The 22296-nt window shown below is 42.3% G+C and overlaps 2 protein-coding genes across 2 annotated transcripts; one reads left to right on the top strand and one right to left on the bottom strand.

Annotated features, from left to right (window-relative positions):
• Positions 1–3020: 3020 nt before the first annotated feature.
• cdca5 (cell division cycle associated 5) lies at positions 3021–5500 on the bottom strand. The gene is made up of 2 exons (XM_079522767.1): positions 4499–5500; positions 3021–4260 (listed from the first exon to the last, which is right to left on the bottom strand). The coding sequence occupies exons 1-2, from the start codon at positions 5071–5073 to the stop codon at positions 3648–3650; spliced, it is 1188 nt and encodes a 395-aa protein (XP_079378893.1). The 5' UTR covers positions 5074–5500; the 3' UTR covers positions 3021–3647.
• A 166-nt stretch (positions 5501–5666) lies between these two features.
• On the top strand, positions 5667–20017 carry psmb2 (proteasome 20S subunit beta 2). The gene is made up of 6 exons (XM_079522768.1): positions 5667–5896; positions 7847–7969; positions 8783–8853; positions 17657–17819; positions 19517–19566; positions 19812–20017. The coding sequence occupies exons 1-6, from the start codon at positions 5806–5808 to the stop codon at positions 19911–19913; spliced, it is 600 nt and encodes a 199-aa protein (XP_079378894.1). The 5' UTR covers positions 5667–5805; the 3' UTR covers positions 19914–20017.
• Positions 20018–22296: the final 2279 nt, after the last annotated feature.

The raw sequence follows: 22296 nt of genomic DNA, 5'->3' as shown, positions 1-22296 counted from the left end.
ACCTGCCTCTCTCACAGGTTAAATGCAAAATGGATTGTATAAACATGGGGTCGTACTCAAGGAAGAAAAAGTATACTTTTTGCACAACCAAAATGCATGGGCAAATTGTGGATTTTGACTCTGGCAAACTAACACAATATGCTCATAATCTCTTTTTCTGACACACATCACACAAAACATATCTGCATGGTGTTCTCAGCAGATGTATATAAATAGCAACTGGTGGGTCTGGCAGGTTAGAATAACCCATCACTTCACCATCATACAGTACTGGCATATTGTATTTAAAATATGTGAGGGTTTTATCAATAATGCCCTGGTTCATATACGTAAAGGCTATGGCCTATTATAAATAAATCCCAAATGAGAACTTTGCCACTGTTTGCCACTACTCAGGTGATAACCATATGTGAACATTTCAAAGAACAATATATATATTTAAAAAAAAATAGATCTACAAGTTCAAAACACAATGTGATGTGTTGTGAGCTTGTAAGATCTGCTATTTTAGCTATTTGTAATGATGTGTGAAGTGAGGGGCACTCTTATTGTCATACATCACATTCCGTGCTCAGTCAATCAAATAATCTCAAATTTGGTACACACAAACACACAAAACTGGGCATTGGAGGTGCTAGCGCCCCTCAAAAATGATGGAAACACTAAAGTCTCATGGACTCTTTTGTGCTATCCTTTTAGCATAAATGTCTTACTGTACCTTGTGCTGTTTACATTTGTCTAATAAAATCAATCAATCAATCAATCAATCAATCAATCAATCAATGTGTATTTATTGCCAAGTGTCTTTACACAGAATCTGGCCTCTGCATTTAATCCTTCCATCCTGGAGTAGTGGGCAGCCCCTCTCAGGGAGTAGTAAGGGCAGTGGCTGTAGCTGCCATGCAGGACTTTCTTGCTGTGAGGCAACAGGCAACATATTGACTATATTTGTAAGAGTAAGAGTGTTACATTCCTTTAAAGAAGCCCAGACCAAGAGCATGCTTAGACTGGCGAAGAGTATCTCTTTGGATCCCTTACATGTTTTAAATGATGAATATCAACTCTTGCCCTCCATGAGGCAGTTTTGAGTCCCTAAATTTAAGAAAAACAGACTAAAGAACTCTTTTCTACATCAGTCTGTCCTGCTTTTAAACCAAAATCATTAAACCAGAGGATATATTCTTGTTCTTTTCATCGAAGCGGGTGTTATTTTCTGATGTGTGTCCTGTAATGTCCTTCGTTTGGTCTTGCAATCTATTGTGTCTATGTTTTGTCTACTCTGTATCTTGAACGGTGATGTCATGGACGCAAAACAAATTTCAGTGCAAGCTGACAATCAAGTTGTATCGTATCATATCGTATCGTAACAGTGCTACAGATGTTAAAACATATATTCAGCCTGTGAAACATGTTTGATGCGACATCTATACCTCTCCATTTCAACATAATTAAGTCTAGCATACTGCTCTAGCCTTCTTTGTCATTTGAACCAAAGACCTGTGTATTTTTCTGCACCGTAAGAAACACTGTACCTGCTGCTACGTTTATTTTAACCCAAACTTTATGACATCATGTTATGCACACACCTGTAAAATGAGGCTGTTTCTAAAGATGTTCTAAATATCATGCACCTGCTCACACACACACACACACACACACACACACACACACTTATATAATGTGTATGTTCCATTTAACCTGCTTTCTATCTCTTTCTTTATGCTCACACCTTCTCAGGGAATATTATAAAATCATGAAGCATGCACGAAAATAAATAAAAAACTATATAATTTCACCTACTGCTTTAGGCTACGCTCACACCTAACTTTGTGTCTGCCTATGTGGCCGTCTTTTTGCAATAGTTTGTCAATGCATGGGAACGGAGCGATTGTACATGGGAAGTCACGCAATGGCAACAAAACACTGTTCCCATTGAAAACCATTGCAAAGACAGCCACATAGGCAGAATTAAAGTTAGCATATCCTTACACCTGTAAAACTGTGATTGTATAGTATATATAGTATATATAGTGCGTGTGTCTGTGTGTATAGGTATATAGGTATATATATATATATATATATATATATACACAGTGTATTACACGTGTAATATGTGTATACCAGTAAGACGCCTGAGGGCTAGAAGCGCCCTCGCCCGTGTGCACGCATCCGCCTGGGTGACAGCAGGCTATGTGCGAGCTCTGGTGCTTTTGCATAGGGGACGGACGGGGTCAGATCAGAATGAATTCTGTACTGTCCATATATGGAGCGTGTCTTGAGTGTACAGGGTTTGATGAGGTCAGATCAATATATGGAATGTGTCCATATATGGAGATCTAAGGGTGGCAGCGGGGGCAGTATCTTGAGTGTAAAGGGTTTGATGAGGGCGCAGGTATTGGGCCAGGCCTCTATTTTCAGGCCTGTTGAGAAGTCTTTTTTTCACCGGCTGCCGGGCGCAGCTGCACTAATAACTTTGGGGCAGGCCCGTCTAGAGTTTGAATGGACAAGTATTAGTCAAAAGGGAGACATCGAAGGGGAAGGATGGATGGGGAAGGATCAACAGTATATAGAATGTCAGAACCAGTTCTGACATATATCCATATATGGAGATCTAAGGGTTTGAGGTCAGATGTAGAGTTGCTGGCCAATATTGATGACATCAGGGATCTCCATATATAGGCTTAATTGCGACAGCAGATCGCATTTACTATGACCTCAAGGTTCTCCATCCCTGATGATGTCATATGATGTCATGAGACCAGGGCACCATATATGGGGATTTTGAGTGACGGACAAAAACGTATGATTTCATAGTAAATGAGACCTGCAGTAGCAATAAATGGAATTAAAAATCACACCCGTGTGAAGTGAGGGGCGCTCTTATCATCGAACATCATGACGTAAAATAGTAAAAAAAAATTGCTCAGAAACTTAAGACGTCAAATTCTCCATTCATTGTCAATGGGAATTTAATGTTTGTGTAAGACAAAATGTCAAAAACTTCAAATAACTGTGCACTCCTCAATCCATTAGGGTATTTATTTAACATTTACAAAGACAAATTTATGAACTTTATGAACTTGACAAATGACAGAATGTCCCAGTCCCCTTAAAGCCTCAGTATCTATTTTAGAGAATGTGATGATTATACTATGGATCCCTGAGAGTTTGAAAATGGAAAATAACCTTATTACTATTTTATTAACAATGAAAATGCTGACACAATTGGAACGTTTACCGGCAACATAAAAAACATTAAGAGCTCCAAAACTAATTCAAAACAAACATGACGTGTTTCTTATATAATTTGAGAATAGAAATGTCCAACAATTGAACCGATAATAAATGAATAAACATGGACATCAAAACGCTCTATACGACTAAACTGAGCTTGCTTTTCGCCAACATTTTGGTAAAAGTAAAGCGAATATGTAAAATGCAACCGCCACAGAAATGACATTCCACACCATCTCAGTTCACAACATGACAAACAGCAACTTGTTCAGAGTAGATTGCAGCAAACATCGAGTGTCCCTCTTAAATACACAATGCGACTTTCACTCTGTTCTTTTTCTTCACACTCCAGTAAGGACAAAATATTGTATTTGCCATCAGGGGGGCTACTTCTGCAGTCAAGTCAACAAGAATTATTCTACAAACAGATCAAATCCTTCTGCCTCTTCAAATTCAGCATTCATCTTTGCAGCGAGTTCATCAACTTGTTTAAGGTCTATCTTTTTGACCTTATTCCTTCTCTTCTTCTCCTTCACCATGACAACCCCAGGAATGTCTAGATCTGGTGCAAGGGTGGACGTAGAGCAGTCATCTCCTTCCAGCCAGGACATGAAATTATTCACACCAGACACAGACTTGGAAATGTCCAGCACGGTCTTATTGGGCTTCCGAATGACCTCGGGGGTCCTGAGGTTGTTAAATCCAAACAGGTTCTCACGGGAGCTGGGGGGGCTGTTGTGGATGGTCTGGTCGCTGAGACGGCTGTAGGACCGACGCACCTTCTGTGACCAAACCGTTTCGTGTGCATCTGCTGTGGGCTGAAGGGGAGCAGCAGAGGGGCGGGGCGGGGAGGCCAGGATGGGAGATGGGAAGGCAGTCTTCTTCAGCGAGTGGTCCCGATGGACGGGACCTCTGCGCCCCAGACCCGCCGAATCCGGGGTGGAAATCTTGGGATTTTTCTGCAGAGGACATCCTTCCTCGTTCTCTTTGTTGTGCTCCTCCAAGGCCAGCACTGCCGCTGTTTTCCTGTAGGGATGTTAATAGTTAATATAGTTAAGAAGATGCCATTGCCTGGCCCTGTATCGCAAATGGTCAAATAAATATTTGATTATGGAATAAAATATGCCTTTTGTATTATTTCTGTATATCAGCAGAATGTCGATTTGTGTTATGTTAGACATTGAGGGAAATTAAACGCTTATCAACTAACCGGTTAATTGATCGATAAGGTTATCAAAACTTATCAATTAATCGACATCCCTACCTGGATGTGATCTTCCTCACTGCGAAGGAGCGTTTGTCACTGGGCGGTCTGGGAGTCTTGGGAGACCGGAGCGTGGCCCGAGGGGCGGGATCCGGGTCCGGGATGATGGAGGGCTTGGGTCTTCTCCGCAGAATGCTCCCCTCGGACAGCCTCTGCTCCTCCTCGCCGTGCTGCTCCTTCACCGAGGCCACCACGGCTGCTGCTGTTGTTGTTTTCCTGGGTTCGATCTTCCTCACGACGATGGAGCGTTTCACAGCAGCAGCGCCTGCCAACGGCGGCGCCATTTTGTCAACAACACTGACATTAGCCTGAGAAGAGCAACTCCCTTCCGACATTTTCTGCTCGTTCTCGTTGTTGTGCTCCTTCTCCGATGCCACCACGGCTGCCGTTTTGCGTGGTTGGATCTTTCTCACGACGATGGAGCGTTTCACAGCGCCAGCCGACGGCAGCGCCATTTTGTCACCAACACCGACATTATTCTGCTGCTGCGGAGAAGTGAGTCGCTCGGATCGTCTTCGTTGCGGCTCGTTATTCTCACTCGCCGCACACTGACCATCAGGCACGTCTTCGTTCATTTTCAGCTTCCACCGGTGAAATAACAGACGTCGTAGACGATTACAGTACACACACAACACAAAGTTCCAACAGCGAACTTACAGCAAGTCAGCAACAGTCCGTTCAAATCTTCAAATCGCCCGCCTCCAGTGTTGCCAAGTTTTGCGAGAGAAACAAGCAGCCAGGTCTATGAAAACAAGCCCCAAAGAAGTGATGCTCGCCTTTTAACTACCGTATGCATGCATGCAAGCTATTTAAAGATAAAATATATTTAAATAGAGCTTGTATATCTGATATTTTCCAAAAAATCTTGTAATACGTGTAATATACAACATAATAATAAAAACAACACAAATCTTGTTTTGTTTTGACAAATATATATATTAATTTTGGGGTTCTTTACTTGAAAATGAAACCCTGGTTTTGTTTGAACACATTAGGAAACAACTTACAAGGCAAGCCAAAACAACCGCAACCCGCAAAGTTCGCAAACTACAATTTATTTACAAGCAACTTTACAGGGAAAAACAAGCTCCAACTTCTCTTATATTATAATAAGCGGACATGGCAACCTCTCTGAGGTCCGTCGCACACTACTGACGAAAACACTTGTATTTCCGCCGGGATACGTCACCACCGGTGCGACGCTCACCCCAACTTTTGCTGTGTAATAATCTGAACAAGCGAGGATTCCGTTTGTTTAGCCATTCCATTGGTTTTTTTGTATTAAACAAACTTCTCCAGGCAGAATAATGGAGTATTTGATCGGGATCCAAGGTCCGGACTTCATCCTGGTAGCAGCCGACACGATCTGCGCCCACAGCATCCTCCAGATGAAAAACGGTGTGTAAATGTAATGTGACGTGTTAGCTTAGCCGCTAGTGCACCGGGGGCTAACCGAGCACACACATCTGATTTATTGTTTATAAATGGCTGTTTCAATCCAACTGTCTAGTATGATAACGTGTGTTGAACAAAGGGTAAGCAAACTAGTTTATGTGTCAGTGTAGATAAGATATTTCATGCCCTGATATTTTTAAAGTAGTGATATTTTGGATATCGAATGGTGTGCTGCTCATTAGTCATTCTGTTATTACACGTGACGTGAGTGTTCGTTCTTTTAAATCACTGTGGTGTTTACTGTTTATTTTTAGTGTCTGGCTGATTAAAACACGATGCACCAGATAAAGAGCTAACGTTAGCTTAGCAGGCGTTTGTGAGAGAAGTGAAAACGAATATGTCTTATTTGACTTATCTTCAGTTCACATGACATCAGATCTAACAAGTCCAATCTAAATATAAACGTGTGTAACTGTCTGTAACCTGTCCTGAACTCTTCTTCCTCCTCCAAAACTGTGAAATAAACTCCATTTCATTCAGAACTGCAGACTCACTCACTCAGTCACTCTCACTCAGATTTTTCTTAGATCACTTACAGTATTTTAGGACTTGCTGAGTGCCTATGACTATTTACAGTTCCTTCCATGTAATGATAATGGCAGGCGTTGACACTAGGGTAAATAAAACATTCGGGCAGGTGGAGTTTGCTTTCAGGTTGCCCAACCGGCAAGTGGATGCAACCTATAAACACAAGTTAACACGAGATATTTTTTAACACCTGAACCTGTCCAGAGCGATCTGTCTTCTGTTCTATAGAATGTAAAATAAGAGCACAGTTTACCTATAATGTGCTGTTTTCACTGTTGCTAAAAATATAAAATAGCAAGTGTGAACCAATAGATTTTCATAGATATGTACGTACCGGTATTTGTAATTGTCATACAAATTGAGGTAAGACAGTTGGCAGTTTATCACACAGTCCTAGAAAGGTTATAGAAAAACTATATAATGGATGTTGGACTATTTAATTTTCAGGCAAGTGGGCATGACCTTTGGGCAAGTAGAACATGACCTGTACTAGCCCTAGAATGTCTCTGATGTTAGGTATTTTATCATATATTCCATAATACAGAGCCATAGAACACCCGTGCCTGCTTCCAGTTAGTGGCACGGCATGCACGGCATAAATGTGATCGGCACTCCATTTGTACTCGCCCATTAAATAATTCCAAAGACTTGGAGTAAGATATGATCCTCTACTTTCATATCCATGTGAAAGTTCTGGCACAAAACGTGTCAAATATCTACACTTTTTCACGAAGTTCACACAGAAAACATTCACTCCGGGCTGAGGGGCTCGGAATTACAGCTGGACTGAATTTATCAAACTTCCTCTGATCATCACAAACGTCATCACCAATTGACCAGGGTAACACAAATGTGTGGGTCACACAATTGGCAGGTGGCACCTATCGCAACGCACTGCCAATTGTGTGCCCCACACATTTATGTTACCCTGGTCAATTGGTGATGACGTTTGTGGTAAACAACAGGAAGTTTTGGTAAATTCAGTCCATCGATCATTCCGGGCCCCTCGCCCTGGGGTGAAAGGTGTCCGTGTGAATGCAGTGGAAAAGTGGATATATTTGACTAAATACACGTTTTGTGCCAGAACTTTCACATGGATATGAAAGTAGAGGACCATAAGTCTTTGGAATTATTTAATAGTAAGAGTACAAACGGAGCGTCGATCACATTTATGCCGCGCATGTCTCTATGCAAACCGGGAGCAGATATGGGTGTTCTATGGCTGTGTATTATTAGGAATATATGAAATGTATGTATGATCACAGACATTCTAGGGCTAGACCTGTACTTGCCCGATGGGAAAGTAGGCACCTCTGAGACCTTTAAGTGTCAACACAATCAATCATATATGTTCTGTCTTTTCAGACCATGACAAGATGTTCAAATTGAGTGAGAAGATTCTATTGCTGTGCGTGGGAGAGGCAGGAGACACAGTACAGTTTGCAGAATATATCCAGAAGAATATTCAACTCTACAAAATCAGAAATGGTAAGGCCCTCTACTGTGTGTGCGCGTGCTTGTGCGTGTGTGCGCGTGCGTGCGTGCGTGCGTGCGCGCGTGTGTGTGTGCGTGCGCGCGTGTGTGCGTGCGCGCGTGTGTGTGTGCGCGCGCGTGTGCGCGCGCAAATCACTGGACTGATCAGTTCCAAATGACTTTGTACACTGGCGCTGCTAGTAGGACAACTCAGTATTGTATCTCCACACATTTGGCTGGAAGAGCACAGGCCATTAGTGTCATTAAGCTTAATTTATACTTGGGCTTAATTAATGCTTAAGCAATTAACTTAATGATAAGCATTTAAGTCGATGCATCTCATTTTTTAATTAGCCCTTTTTTAGCAAGTAAGTTATTTGTGATGAGAAATCCAGTCTACAACAACAAATTATTTAGGCTTTAACTACATGAACACTACTGTACCCCCAATCCTGGCTATGTCATAATAACACAAACATACGTAAAAAATAGCAGATCTACAAGCTGTCTAATGTCGAATATTGCTTCTGGTTGTGAGCTGGTAGAACAGCTTTATTTCGGTGAAGACATTTGGTGTAGATGGGGGGGGTGGGGGGGCAACAAAGTATATAGGGTTTCAGTGGTTAATGTACAGGGCAGGCTGACAATGGACGGTTCAGAAAAGGAAAATGTTAAAATTCATTCATGGTCCTGCGATATTTTCCACTTTTGATGACAAACTCCATATCATGGACATTGTTTATTCCGGAACATTTTGTGGAAAGTTTAAGTTAAAAATCGACTTTTGCACTGATTTCTATGTTTCTATTCTTTCCAATTACATTGTAGGTTATGAACTCAGTCCAGCAGCAGCTGCAAATTTCACACGGAAGAACCTGGCAGACTACCTTCGAAGCAGGGTAACTCACCCGATCTGTACAAAAACCCATAATTCTTCATTTCTTATCCATCTTCATCGTCTCCCCCCCCCCCACCCTATTTTTGACATTTACTGGTTTATTAAGAAAGTCTGACCGATGCCAGATTTTTGGGTCATATTATCAGAGTCCCCGATTTTTACCATGTTTGAATGTATAGTATATAAAAAGAACATTTAACGTTAATTATACAATGAACATGCAAACAAGTATAAAATACACACACAAACTTAATCTAATTTGAGTTACCTTGTTTATTGACCGTTTCTCTAGAACAGTCTTCAGCCACTGCCAGTGTTTTTGAGCGGTCTGCGCATTAATTTGAAATGATATGATACATATGCATGCATCAATGGCAGTCAATGAGTTAATCGATTCCATGCCACCATTGACTCCGGCGCTCTGGAGCCAGTGCCAACAGAATGCACGAAAAAGGCAGCGAAGAATACCCCGTGAACACACGCCACAGTCGATCACCTTCTTTGGATTTCGATGACGCACACCATGGAAGCAAGTGTTGCCTAGCGACGGGAAGATAATAGCAGCTAACATATGGGGAATATTTATTCCGGATTAATAGAAATCATTCTGTCTGGCCTTTCTGTGTGGAGTTTGCATGTTCTCCCTGTGTCCCCTAGGGTAGGTACCCTCATACCCTCATAAAAAACATGCAGTAATCCTGGTCTCTAAACTGCCTCCCCCTGGCCAGCCAGGGCGCCTGATGGAGGGGAAAGGAACTGGTTGGAATAACGTGTTCCTTCCACGCGCTACGTCCAACCAGGGAAACTCCCCCCTGTCAGGTGTAAAGGAGCAACTTGGACAGTCCGTTGCTCTCCCCATGTCCCCCATATATGGGGACTAGTTTGGTGGAGGGTGTGTAGAGCCCAGGATCACATTAGATAATTGACACAGGGGTGTAAAATGGGTTACAAAATCGTGGGATAAAAATTATATATATATATATATAAAAAATCAACAAAAGTCAAGATTTCACATATTGGCACAGACAGGTTTAAGCTCTATATATGATAAATCTCAAACCTGGCATACAGTATATTGTTGAAAGAAAGAAAAAAAGCTAGTATAACATGGCCAAAACATTGACTGCATAATTGCAGACACAGATGTCGTCAAAAAGTCAAATAATGGCTGATCGATATATGGGTTGGGCTAAAGGAGATAAGGAGAGACAGAAAACTGAGCAGATAGAGGGGACATAATATTGCTCATTAAAAGTTAAATTTCTATCTTGAGCATCATCCTACTATTAATTTATTTATTAATATCTGTCATTCTGTCTGTCTGATACACATTTTTCTCCTCAGTGGAGTGAGCAATTGATCTGAACTTCCACACGGGCCCAATGGGCTTTGGGCTCTGTTGCCAAGGTTATGTTCCCTGCGGGCTATAGGATCTGTAAATTACTGCACACGTGCGTCCACGGCCTATGGGCTGCGTGTGTGTGGTCATGGTTACAGTCCCTGCAGGCTATGGGATTGGTAACCGCTGGGTGCCACTGAGAGCACAGGCAGACTGGGCTCACAGGCACAGCTGCAAAGTTATAAAGGACTTTGCATTTTATGAGCGGAGGGGTGCTTTGGATATCATCTCCATAGCTATTGCACTCAGATTGGAACGTGCAATGTTCAAAATGAACGTTGTGTTATTGGCACAAATAGCTTAGCTATAATTATGCTAAGGACGTCCTGGGAATCAAAACCACGGGATGCTAAGGATGTGTTAACCCGGAAGCCTGCCCTGCATATAGTTCTATTCTGTGGTGAAGCAAGTTTTAACTCAATCTGGGAACCCATTCAGTACAAAATTGGCTACTCCCCTTTCTTCTTGCGTTTAAGGCAGTGGCACTGCCTCTTGAGAGATTAATTTCAATTTTCAACTAGTAAACGTGAGTGAGTGATGCTGCTGATGCATTGGATGCCTGGACAGTCAAAGACTCAATCTTCCTGTTAGGCAATAGGCTCTCATCTTTTCTTAATCATTCCTATTCCTAACACTCGTCCCTACTCCCTAGATAGACTACGGTCAACGACGACTACTTAACAAGTCTGAATCGACTCCTGTATGTAGTCTCTCACCAGCACAATGCAACATATTGATTTCATTCATAGAATTCTAAGGTGTGCCCGGTGGCTCAAGCAGACCATGTTCTCCGTCTTGCCTTGTCTCTTCCCGCTCTGCCCTCTTATCTTTTTCCTGTCTCTCTACACTGACTTATCTGAAATTAAATATATATATTTTAAAATCCATCTAACCTACTACCATAGTCAAACCAACACCCTGCAGTCTCTGACTGCATCTTCTAACATAATGCTTAGTAGGCCTGTGTACTGTGAGCATTGAGCAAATGGGGATGGGATGGGTAGGACTAGAGAGACTGGAGATTGTCCGCTAGTTAATCGATCATGGCTTTGGATTTGGAGCTCCAAATACATTTGGCTGGTCAGACCAAGTTGTACCATAAGCAAGCACTGGAATTACACCCCATATAAAGGTTTTTCACACGTCTATTTTGACGGAGCCAAGTACATTTGTCAATTTGTTGTGATTTTTGGTGACTTGGCTATCACCGATGTCTCAAGGGTAGACAACACCTGCTCCTGTAACACTCGCTGTGATGCCAAACCACCACCTCCCCTGGGTATGTCTGTGTGTTGGAGGCTAGGGGCGTTGTCACAGCACCACAGTTTTAGGCCACAGTATACTAGACCAGGTGTAAGGAAATGTTAATGAGGCAGTACCACAAAACGCTATGGGAAATATATTGGTGGCTTAGGTACACAAACTTGTGTCTAGTAAAACCTGGCAATTTAAACCTGCTCTCTAAAGTGTATTTGGTTAAATCATATATTTTAACAAAACGGGCTACAGTTATATTGTTTACAATTTGGATATCTGTAATGTATTGATTTGCTCATGTTATGCAACACTTGTTATTTAGTGGTTCATGTGTAGGCTACATGTAAGCATTTTGATGGGTTGTGTCTCATCACAGGGGTCAAGTCTTCTTTTTGGTAACTATCTTCACCATACGTTATATCTCTAGTGTGGTGAGCTAATCTGTTACGAAGAGTGCAGCGGCTGCCTGTCACAATAGCAGAAGGGTGAAAATAATTACAAAAAACAATTAGTGTGGCTGAGAAGGGAATGTGGGACGCAGAGGAGGAGGTGGGGAAGGAGGGGGGTGGGGGGGGGGGCAGGGGGGATAGAGGCAGTGGGGGGCAGTCCCACAGGGGCATAACCGGGCCCAATAGACAACATGGCACAGATGGAGTGTGAGAGAGAGCAGGAGTCTACACACACACACACACACACACACACACACACACAGAAGTGTGTGTGTTACGTGTGTGTGTGTGAGGACTCTAGGACCTCACTATATTATTCAGTCAAGGATGTGGGTAGTGCAGGAGCGGTGGGTAAAGTTTTTTTTTTTAACATTTCGAAATTCATTCCTCGCCATGAGCTGTAAATGTACTGTTCGTTCAGTCTTTTGTGCCTCACGGTAGAGTTTCTTGGTATCTGTGTATAGAACTTAACACTTGTGCTGGGTCCTCAGGAGTGTTTAGCAATCGTATCGGTTTCACTGCAGCATCCCACACCTACCTCAAGCTATGCTCTCCATTTCATATTCACCAACTCCCCCGAGTATAGACATTTACAAATGATGTAGTACAAAGATGGGTTTAGTATGTTTGTTTGTTTGTTTCCCCCGCACAAGCAGAACAGCTTTGTCTCGGGTAGAACACGTTCTGTACCCTATATTGGGATCCTTGCACTCTAATGTAAAGCTAAAATCTTCTGGTAAAGTTCCTATCTGTGATGATCTGTCACTGAGGTCAGATCGTTCTGTACAAGCTCAGAGGTAGAGGCAAGGCAGCAAAGATGGACATGGTTTAATTCACATCTGGTCTTCAGGTTTATTGTGTAGGTGTAAGGCAAGCATCCTTCTTGGTTTACAGTAGCTAATGCTGAGTTCACACTAGCAGCGACAGACCAACATGCTACAAGCCATTTTCACTGGCAGCCAGCGACATGAAGCTATGAAAACCTGTGGCTGTATAGACTGGAACTCACCTATGCTTTCTATGGCATAGGCTGCTCCCGGCAGGATCCGCCGGGAGAAACTAGACGCATGAGACTAATTAATTAGAGCGATAGAGAGAGAGAGAGGAATACGTGTGTGCGTCAATTAAACAAAGGTGCAGACGATCTGTAATCAGCATAGAGAGAGCAACGTTTGCGCTACTGTTTGAAGTGGACTCAGCCCCAGACTTTTTTTTTCTCTCCCTGGAAATAAAAACTGCTGGGTTTCCGAGGCTAGGCTGTATTCAAAAGACTAGACTAGACATTTTTCATCGCAGTGATCTGAGTGAAGTGTCAATCTCATGTATTTATATCATCATTTCCACTCTCCTTTCTCCCCACAATTTCTTCCTGGAACTATGGTTTTGTGCTGCTGTTGGCGTAGTGACACTTGACACAAAAACATGTTCCATATGACAGAGGGTTCTAAGTTGAACGAAAGTTGCGCTATGGTAGAAATAGGTCAACAATACAAATGACGCTAGTTTTGTGGATTAATTTATTTTTAATGCGTGGCCCCCAGACCTTACAAAATTACCGGAACTACTTAATATTCACCAAAACATGACGAGAACTCCCACCACTGGACTCTGAGAATCAATTCATATCTTTGCAAACACTATTAATGCAAGTATTTCCTATTAATGGCAAGTATTGAGTCCAAAAATCTGAACTAACCCTTTAAACTTTAAAGGGTGACTCTGAGCCGTTAGTGTGAACACAGCATTAGGACACAGAGATGACTACTTGTGAGACAGGGCACTTCCTTGGCTAGAGACGAGCATCCCTTTTAATTTCAAATTTTACCAGACACCATCGCTCTTGAGATGTATGGCTGTTTAACTGCTAAACCTAAGCAACTGCAGCCAGCCCAGAATTTACATGCATTGTTTATTTTTTTGTGGCTGGTGGTAGTCTCTCACCTTGCGTAAAGTACAACTCCTAACAGGTGCACATGAAATGTGCACCAGACTGATGCTCTGTGACACCAATGGTTAACAAATTGTTTTGTCTGTTTAGCTCGTTTGAAGCAGAGTGTGTTATCTATACATTTTCAACCCATTTATTTTCCCGAAGCTAATAATATGTATTTATTCTGCCTATTTTTCCACATAGTTTAAAATATTTTATACCAACACGTGCACACACACACCCCTCGACACCAAACATCATCTCCATTCTGACCCCCGGGCTTCGAACCCTGGCTTATGAAATAATCAGTTGGTATTTATTTAAATCTGACAGGATATTCCTGCAGGATAAATTACTGACTGGTCCTTTAATCAGAGAGGATGTGATCCCCGGTGGCTGGAGGCCTCGGGGAGGTGTGGTTCGCTTATACAGCGAAGCATGGCGCTTTGCAGAGCACGCGAGCGTAGCTATCGCATACAACGGTGTACCTAACAGCCTGCCATCCAAAACAACAACTGGGCCTTTACTAACCTCAGGAGTACTGCATATACGCCCAGCTTCGCAGAGATGTGCAGAGAAAGAAAGAGATGCAGTGAAAGAAAGACATAGAGGAAGAAAATGCAGGCAGCTAGCACAATTACCCGAGGCCCCAACTGTGCTGCATGAATTTCTGTAACGGTGCACATGAAATCCACACTGTGGAGACAGTGAGTTCAACACTCAAAGTTTTAGTCAGTGGGTAGTACCTGCTATCTGCTGTATCCATATCTGCAGTTTTAATGCCTCATTCTCTGCTATACATTGCACATTGTGTGAACAGATTAGTATAGAGATTAACTGATGTCCATCTCAACCATAGGATGTTACTCAAAATGTCTGGCAGACACAAATAGACAAATACACTGACATTTTACAATAATTATATATTAAAAAATAATAATGCAAAGCTGTGTTGTGAGCTGCTTTGTTTTAAAGCAGGATCCCTAGAACTAGATTTTGTTTCACAAAGTGCAGGATAGAACCAGTCCTCTTGTTATATATTTATTTATTTGCAATAAGGGACAGATTGTTCCCTTCGTAGACAGATCTGCCAGTTTGCCTATGAAGCAGGCTGCATTGCACTGACTGGCACATCACAATTGTTATTATTTATATATTTCAATATTTTTGAGAATGGGGCACACAGTGGGCACAAATAATTACTAGTGCCATATTGCGCACTACTCCCCTGCTCCAGCACAGATGAACAATTAATACAGCAGATTGGGGAGAAATGCCAATAAAGAGAACATGTCCTGGGGCAGGGAGCAAAATGAGTGGGGAGGGCAGGGGAAGAAGGAAGGGATAGGAGGGAGCACTGGAACGTGTTAGAGAAGAGGGAAAGGGTTTTGGGATTAAGCTTGCTGTGGTTTTAAACTCATTACCTTCTTTTTGTATAGCTCTTTGTCACAAAGTACTACTGCTAAAGAAACAATGCAATTACAATGCCAAATAGCAGTTACTGCCTGAGTACATCCTCCGTGACATTTTTAAGCCACTTTAAACCTGGCATCCATATTTTTGGCATGTCATTGCAGGCAGAAGATTTCAACATATATTATAACGGCAAACATTCTGTTTGCTGTTATAAGAACCCATTGTTTGACTACGGCACACGGTTGCAGCAAGAAGGAAGAAAAAAAAGATGTCTATTGTTTTGTGCCGAGCGTGAGTTCAGGTGGCTGGGTTAACAAGCTGCTCTTTACCCTCTGAGGTGACATGGGAAGGGATGCGGGGAAGGTTATTTTGATGCCAAGTCTGTATTATTGTTACATTGTTACCAATGAGACAGGTGTCTGGTGGGTGGGGGTGATGCCACCAGGGCCTTCTCAGGCACACCAAGGGGTTATGGTGTTGGCCCTCGAGTCTGACACACGCAGTCACAGTCACACTGAGATTCACACCCATTTTGCTCCCTCGTATACAGTTACAGACTGTTTCTGTTTCTCATGGATGCACACATGCTTCGTTGGCACACGCACGTACTTACTTACACACACACACACACACACACACACACACACACACGTTTAATCCTGAACCCCAGGGAGCATAACAGTCAACATACCCCTTGGGGCAAACCTCTTTAACTAACACAAGTCACAAAAAATAAGCAGGTCGACCAATCCACAAATTGAAGTGCGAGGGCAGGTGTTCACTGTGTGATCACTGTAGGAGTGTAGGTGACTCTGATCACATTCTCAGGTGATGTTGAAGCCACTAGTGTATTTTTTATTGATTTTTTTGCTTTCACAGGCAGGACACCGCTATAATTTAGATTAATGACTCATCAACTTTATCCGTTTGGATTTCATAGCACCCATTACACCTGTATCCATAACTCAGGCCATTGGGACCCCCCCCCCCCCCCCCCCCCGCCCATTTTAATTTAAAAAAAGACTTCTGATCAGACAAGAAAAGCGGCTAAAATCTAGCAAAATGTGTGTTCTAGGGAGAGAGAGAGGGGGGGAGAGTAATGAAGAAGCTGGAAGCATAAAAGATGTAATATAAAATATTGAGGGGGGATGGTGGTAAGAGAAAAGACTTTAGAAGTTTTTAATGAGTGCTGGCGCCACTCCCGGGCACAGGGTGGTGATGAGGGGGGGGGGGGTGATGGGAAGACGGAATGTAGAGATGAGGAGAGGAGATGAGGCGGCAGGGGTGATGGCGAGAGCCACAGGGGTGCTGCTGACTCCCAACAGATGTCACACTGCCAGTGACACTCCACGCTACCTCCTCTGTCCTCCCTGACACCCCTTCACCTTTCCCCTCACTCCCTACCTCCTGTCCTATTGACTTGCTTCACACACACACACACACACCTCGCTGCAGTGCTCTGTCGCTCTCTTTGACTTTTCCTTTATGTACTCGTCGTGTTGCACTTTATGCTGTAACTCTCATTCAAAATGACGCAAAACCGATCATTATTAGTAGCACTTTACTTGTAAACTTTGTATGGGCCTTACAGCCAGCTGGGCAATAGGATTCGAACACCGGTCTCCCACGCACTGGAGCCAAGGAAGAACACACACTTGGGCAGGGGAGATATTTTGTTTTGAGCTGCAGGCAGTAACCACCTCCAACCACCGAAGTTGTTACTTATATTGTGTTGACACAATTGCTCAAAATATAAATGTATTTGCAAAAAGGGTAAGTTCTGGATAGCACCAGTAGGAGAGATTGCAGTCAGACAAGCAAGTCAGTGATTGTATTGTCTTGATATTGATGCCAGTGGTTAAAGAATGAAGGCATAATCTCACTTTTAATTTGTTCCTAAATTAGGCAGCTGATAAGTCTCAAGTATCATAATATCAGTAGAGTCATGGCAGAATAATTTATTTTCATCTACGTTTCTTAAACAGCTGTGGTTCAGAACCAAAATGACACTTGTGGGCCTGTTTCTGGTTGCAAAATGTTTTTAGTGAGATTGTATCCCAGCAGCATATGAGGTAGAATTTAATCAGTTTGGATCCCAAGTTGAAAAGTTTTCAGAACTGTTCATATGCACAGTAATCCTCTGTTTTAAATTAACTCAAGACCAAGAGTGTACAAATGGAACCAAATTTGCCTTTACTGTGGACACTTAGGGGTCAATTAGGTTCCGTTTGTACACCCTCATAGTTAAATTAACATGTACTGAAAATGTACTGTGTGAACAAACAGCCTCTACTTGCTGTTCTAATCCCACTGTCCCACCTTCTCTATTTGAACCCCATCTCTTGTTGTCCAGACTCCATACCATGTGAACCTGTTGCTGGCGGGCTATGACGAGGCAGATGGTCCAGGTCTCTTCTACATGGACTATTTGGCTGCGATGGCCAAAGCCCCCTTCGCTGCTCATGGCTACGGAGCACACCTGACTCTCTCCATCCTTGATCAATTCTACAAACCAGGTCAGTAAATGCATGAAATGCTTCATACGTGCACATTTTAGGCATTTAGTTTTAGTTCAAAAAAATGTATAGAATGAGTAAGCAACCTGCTATGCTAAGATTAGTTGCACATCGCTGAATGTTAAGTTATGTGCACTGCAGTCAGGAGGAGATGTTTTTCTTACCAGCCTCAAGATACTAAATGTAGGTCACTTATGAATTGAACCTACACATCCTTCAAAGTAACCTGTGAAAATGTTTTCTATTTTACCTGCTAATGGAAACCTACATTTTCTATTCCATGAGTTACAATCCACAAGTCTCGCTGATAAATGCATTGCCTGTAGGAAATGCTGCCCTTGTGGCATTGTATTTTGGAGTCTACCATTCTGTATAGGGTCAAAGCAACCAGAAAACGTTACTCTTGTGCCAACAATGACCACTCACAGATATACAGTATATATAACAATGTTCATCAATCAATGGCGATTGCTAAGGACTAATTTCTTTCTTTTCCTTGTTCTAATTGTCCTAAAAGTAACACCGCTCACTGTGCTCAGTTATTTTATCAAGCTGATGCTGTATATGAGATACAGTATTTAGGAATTCTATTTTTACATTGTATGTGTTTTTGTATGAATAGTTGTATCATTTTTAAGAGCCTGCTCAGGGACTACAGATGGAGATTAGCTTCTGCCCATTTACATGGATGTGAAAACTGACGTGTTGATTAATGAGCATTGTCCCTGTCAAATTAATAAATACATAAACAAACAAACATTGACCAATGGATAAAGTGGTTGCTTTATATGTCAGACCCTCATTCCGAGGACCATTAGAACTAACGCTTCATTACTGATGCACTGAAAGACTTTCAGTGCACCAAACTCGACACCAAACTTACATTGCAGTAATAAGTCAATTGGGGAAAATGGAAAGGAAACAGTGGAAGCCTGCATGATCACTATTGACAAACTATTTGAATCTTCAGTACTATATTAGTAGAATTGTATTGGGCATCGACATTTGCAAATTATGTTCAAGATGTTTATTGGAATCTGACAAAACACTCACAGTGAATATCACAAATTCTTGTTGATCTTAAATCAGTTTGAGTAACATCTGACAGGTTTCAGTAGCTCAAAAATGCAAGGACATTGTGACAGGAGGACAATGTTAGCTAGTGGCTGTTGACACACTGAGTACTGCAGAGATCTTGCCACTAGGTTGTCATCTCTCTAACCACTAGGCCATCCATTTGCTAGGCATATCTGCCTTGATATGACCCAGTGGAGAGTGACAGGAAGGCCAGCAGACAGACGGACACGCTGTGATGCTATAGAATCATATACATTACTCCTTAGGAACCTCGTGTATCATCTTTGCCTTTTGAACAATGTATATGTAATGGATGATGATCTGCTATTGCTGATGTGATAAAAATGCATTTGGGACACATTTGGCTTTACCCCGCTTCATGTGTTTATAATACAGATGGGTGAGATTAAACACAAAGCAGTATCGTAACAACATCTCTTGCTGGCCATTCATGGGGGACAATTTAAGAATCTACAACCCTCCCACATACTTACATGTTCTACATAACCCTTGCAGACTCCTTTTTCTTTATTATTTTTGGTGTTTGTAATGCATAATTTCCATTGTCTTATTTTCTGTTCATTGCTTTGCGCACACATTCTTATTTTATCTCCTTATAGATCTGACACGTGATGAAGCGGTGGATCTGGTGAAGAAGTGTGCGGATCAAGTACGTTTGAATTGTTTGTTAATTAAAAGTTGGTTTGTGAATGTCTATGCTGCTTGCTCACTTAGCTTCCTGTTTTCTCCTCTGCTCATTTTAACAAGGCACTCTCTCTGAGATGTCAAAAGTGTGCGTGTGGGGGCACATCCCCATCAAATGAATCAATGAATCATCAAATGATGACTTAATGCTTTGACAGTCATTAATCCACTATTCTGACATCTCTTCATCATATTCTCTCTCCCTTCCAGCTCAACAAGCGCTTCATCTTGAACCTTCCCTCCTTCCAAGTGCGTTTGATAGACAAGGACGGCATCCACGACCTGGAGAAGATCACCCTCGGCGCCAAGTGACCGATTCCTATTCAACTACAGACCCCTCAAACCCTTGTTTCTTTCGTACCATTGACCTTCTTGCTCTTTATGTTTCAATAAAAAGTGACCCTGTTGATATACAAGCCTGTGGTCCTCTAATGTGTTCTAGCTGTCTACAAGGAGTCTGCTCATCTCTGCATAGACCCCAGCCAGCCCTCAGCTGTGTTGTCATTTGTGTTTGTATGTGTGTGTATATTGTGCATGTACACTGCAAAGGTTTGTGCAGGTCAGGATGATAATACTTTTATTCCAGTCCTGAAAATGTGGTTTTGTTTTTTCCCCAACTGATTTGAGTTTTTATTTTTTTTGGAAAGCTATACTTTCAAAATACAGTTTTAGTTGATCAGAATAATGTGCGTAGCCCACGTGCTCGTGCTAAAGTAAATTGCAGCAGTGTTGTTCAGGCTACTGGAGTGAAAATCCATTTCAGAATAGTGCAGAATGTTACGGTTGCAAAGTGGCCACCAACTCCATATCAATGCATGTGATTTGCTATAAGACCATTAACCTCTTTCAACCTGGTTTTGCTATTTTGGGCATGTCGTACTGGTGAAAATTTGCGCACACAAAATATCAAAAATTGTGTGATATGAGCGTTTAGATGGGCTATTTTTGTGTGACGTACAACAAATTATAAAATGGGGCATAACCACGTTCTGTGTTCCTATTTCTGGTATATAGGATGTTGGGTGTTTAGGCCTGCCTCAATTTGTTGTTCCAATTCATTCCAAAATTCAAGTTCTTCCTCACTGGTCTCAAACTATTTAGGGGATCATCATTCTAAAACTTGAAATATGAACTTGCCAGTGCCACAACATTGGAACCATACAATTGGATTAACCATACAAGAGAATGTCCGTGTAGTTGGAGAATTAATTTCGATGGAGAACAAAGGGCATTAGAGATGAATGGGAGCGTGTCCACTGACCTTTGGTCATAGTGAACCTTCATTTGATCATGAAACATGCATTGGAAAGAAAGTAAATATGTGAAAATACTTAATGGCAAAAAATAGTTAATTGGGTGATTCAAGTGTATCAATATCAACTTTTTATTCTTCTGTACACTGGACCAGATTCAGAGCATCAACACCATAATACTGTGTGAGCAAGCGAGAATGTGTGTGTGTGTGTGTGTGTACTGTTAGCTAGGTGATAGCTAGGTGTAAGTGTATACATGTTCCTTTACACCCCTATATGTTTTCCAGTGTGTGTGGGTCTGTCTCACTTCCTGTGTGTAGTGTAGTATACCTGTATCACTTCCAGAGAATGTGTGTCGGGTGGGGGGTCTCCCCTCCCCACCACAGACAGGTGATTAATAAACATTAAACAATCCCTACTCTCCCAAACACACCGGAATCTGACGGGAAGAGCAGCATATGTTTGCCTGCAGGCACAGAGAGATGGGGAGCAGCCCCGCTGAGTGTCAGTGTTAGGAGGGAGGGAGGCAGAGAGAAAAGAGGGATAGGGTGGGGTATAGGTAGGTTTCAGAATGGGAGATGATAAAGGTACGGGAGGAATTGACACCAGGGGTGATGAGATTGAGAAAGCGAAGGAGGTAAGAGTAGTAAAAAATGAAGAATGTGTGTAGTTCACGGAAAACTCTAATTGTATATTATCCTGGTTATACAAAGAACAACGACCAAATAGTGTGTGTGTGTGTGTGTGTGTGTGTGTGTGTGTGTGTGTGTGTGTGTGCGTGCATGCGTGCGCAGTCGGAGAGAGGAGAGAGCTAAAAAATAACACATTGTATAACAATATAACAGATGGGTTGAGAGGGACCTGAGGTACTCTGTTTATTGTGTGCTGAGGATCACTCCCTCTCCCAGGTACAATGTTCAGGGCCGCTGCTGTTGTGACACCGTTGACGTTACTGCTGTTGCCTGCCTGGATGTCACAGTGTGCTGCTGCTGCTGCTGGTAGTGTCTCACTAGGGATGACTCCAACCCCAATGGGGTCCTGCGTAAATGGGCTCTGAATCTTGAGTGGTCCCTTGAGGTATGCACGGTTGCATCAGTAATTATTATTTTCTCTTAAGTGTGATTGTGTGTGTGTGTGTGTGTGTGTGTGTGTGTGTGTGTGTGTGTGTGTGTGTGTGTGTGTGTGTGTGTGTGTGTGTCAGTCAGAGAGAGGCAGATTGGAGACAGGCCAATCTGGTGAATGATTTTGTGTAACCATTTATGATTGCAACATGATACATTAAATACAATGGCCTGCTGTCATCTTTGTGTTTTCTGCTATGTGATACAATGCCATTAGGTGTTCTTATTCTGTCACCCATTGTAACTCAGGAAGGTGCTGCATGCTGGATAGATCATCCACATTATTTCCTGATGCATATTAGTAGCATCCGTGGACCATAA

This window comes from Electrona antarctica (assembly GCF_951216825.1).
Source record: "Electrona antarctica genome assembly, chromosome: 15".
Classification (NCBI taxonomy): Eukaryota; Metazoa; Chordata; class Actinopteri; order Myctophiformes; family Myctophidae; genus Electrona; species Electrona antarctica.
This window is presented reverse-complemented; position numbering and strand designations above follow the sequence as displayed.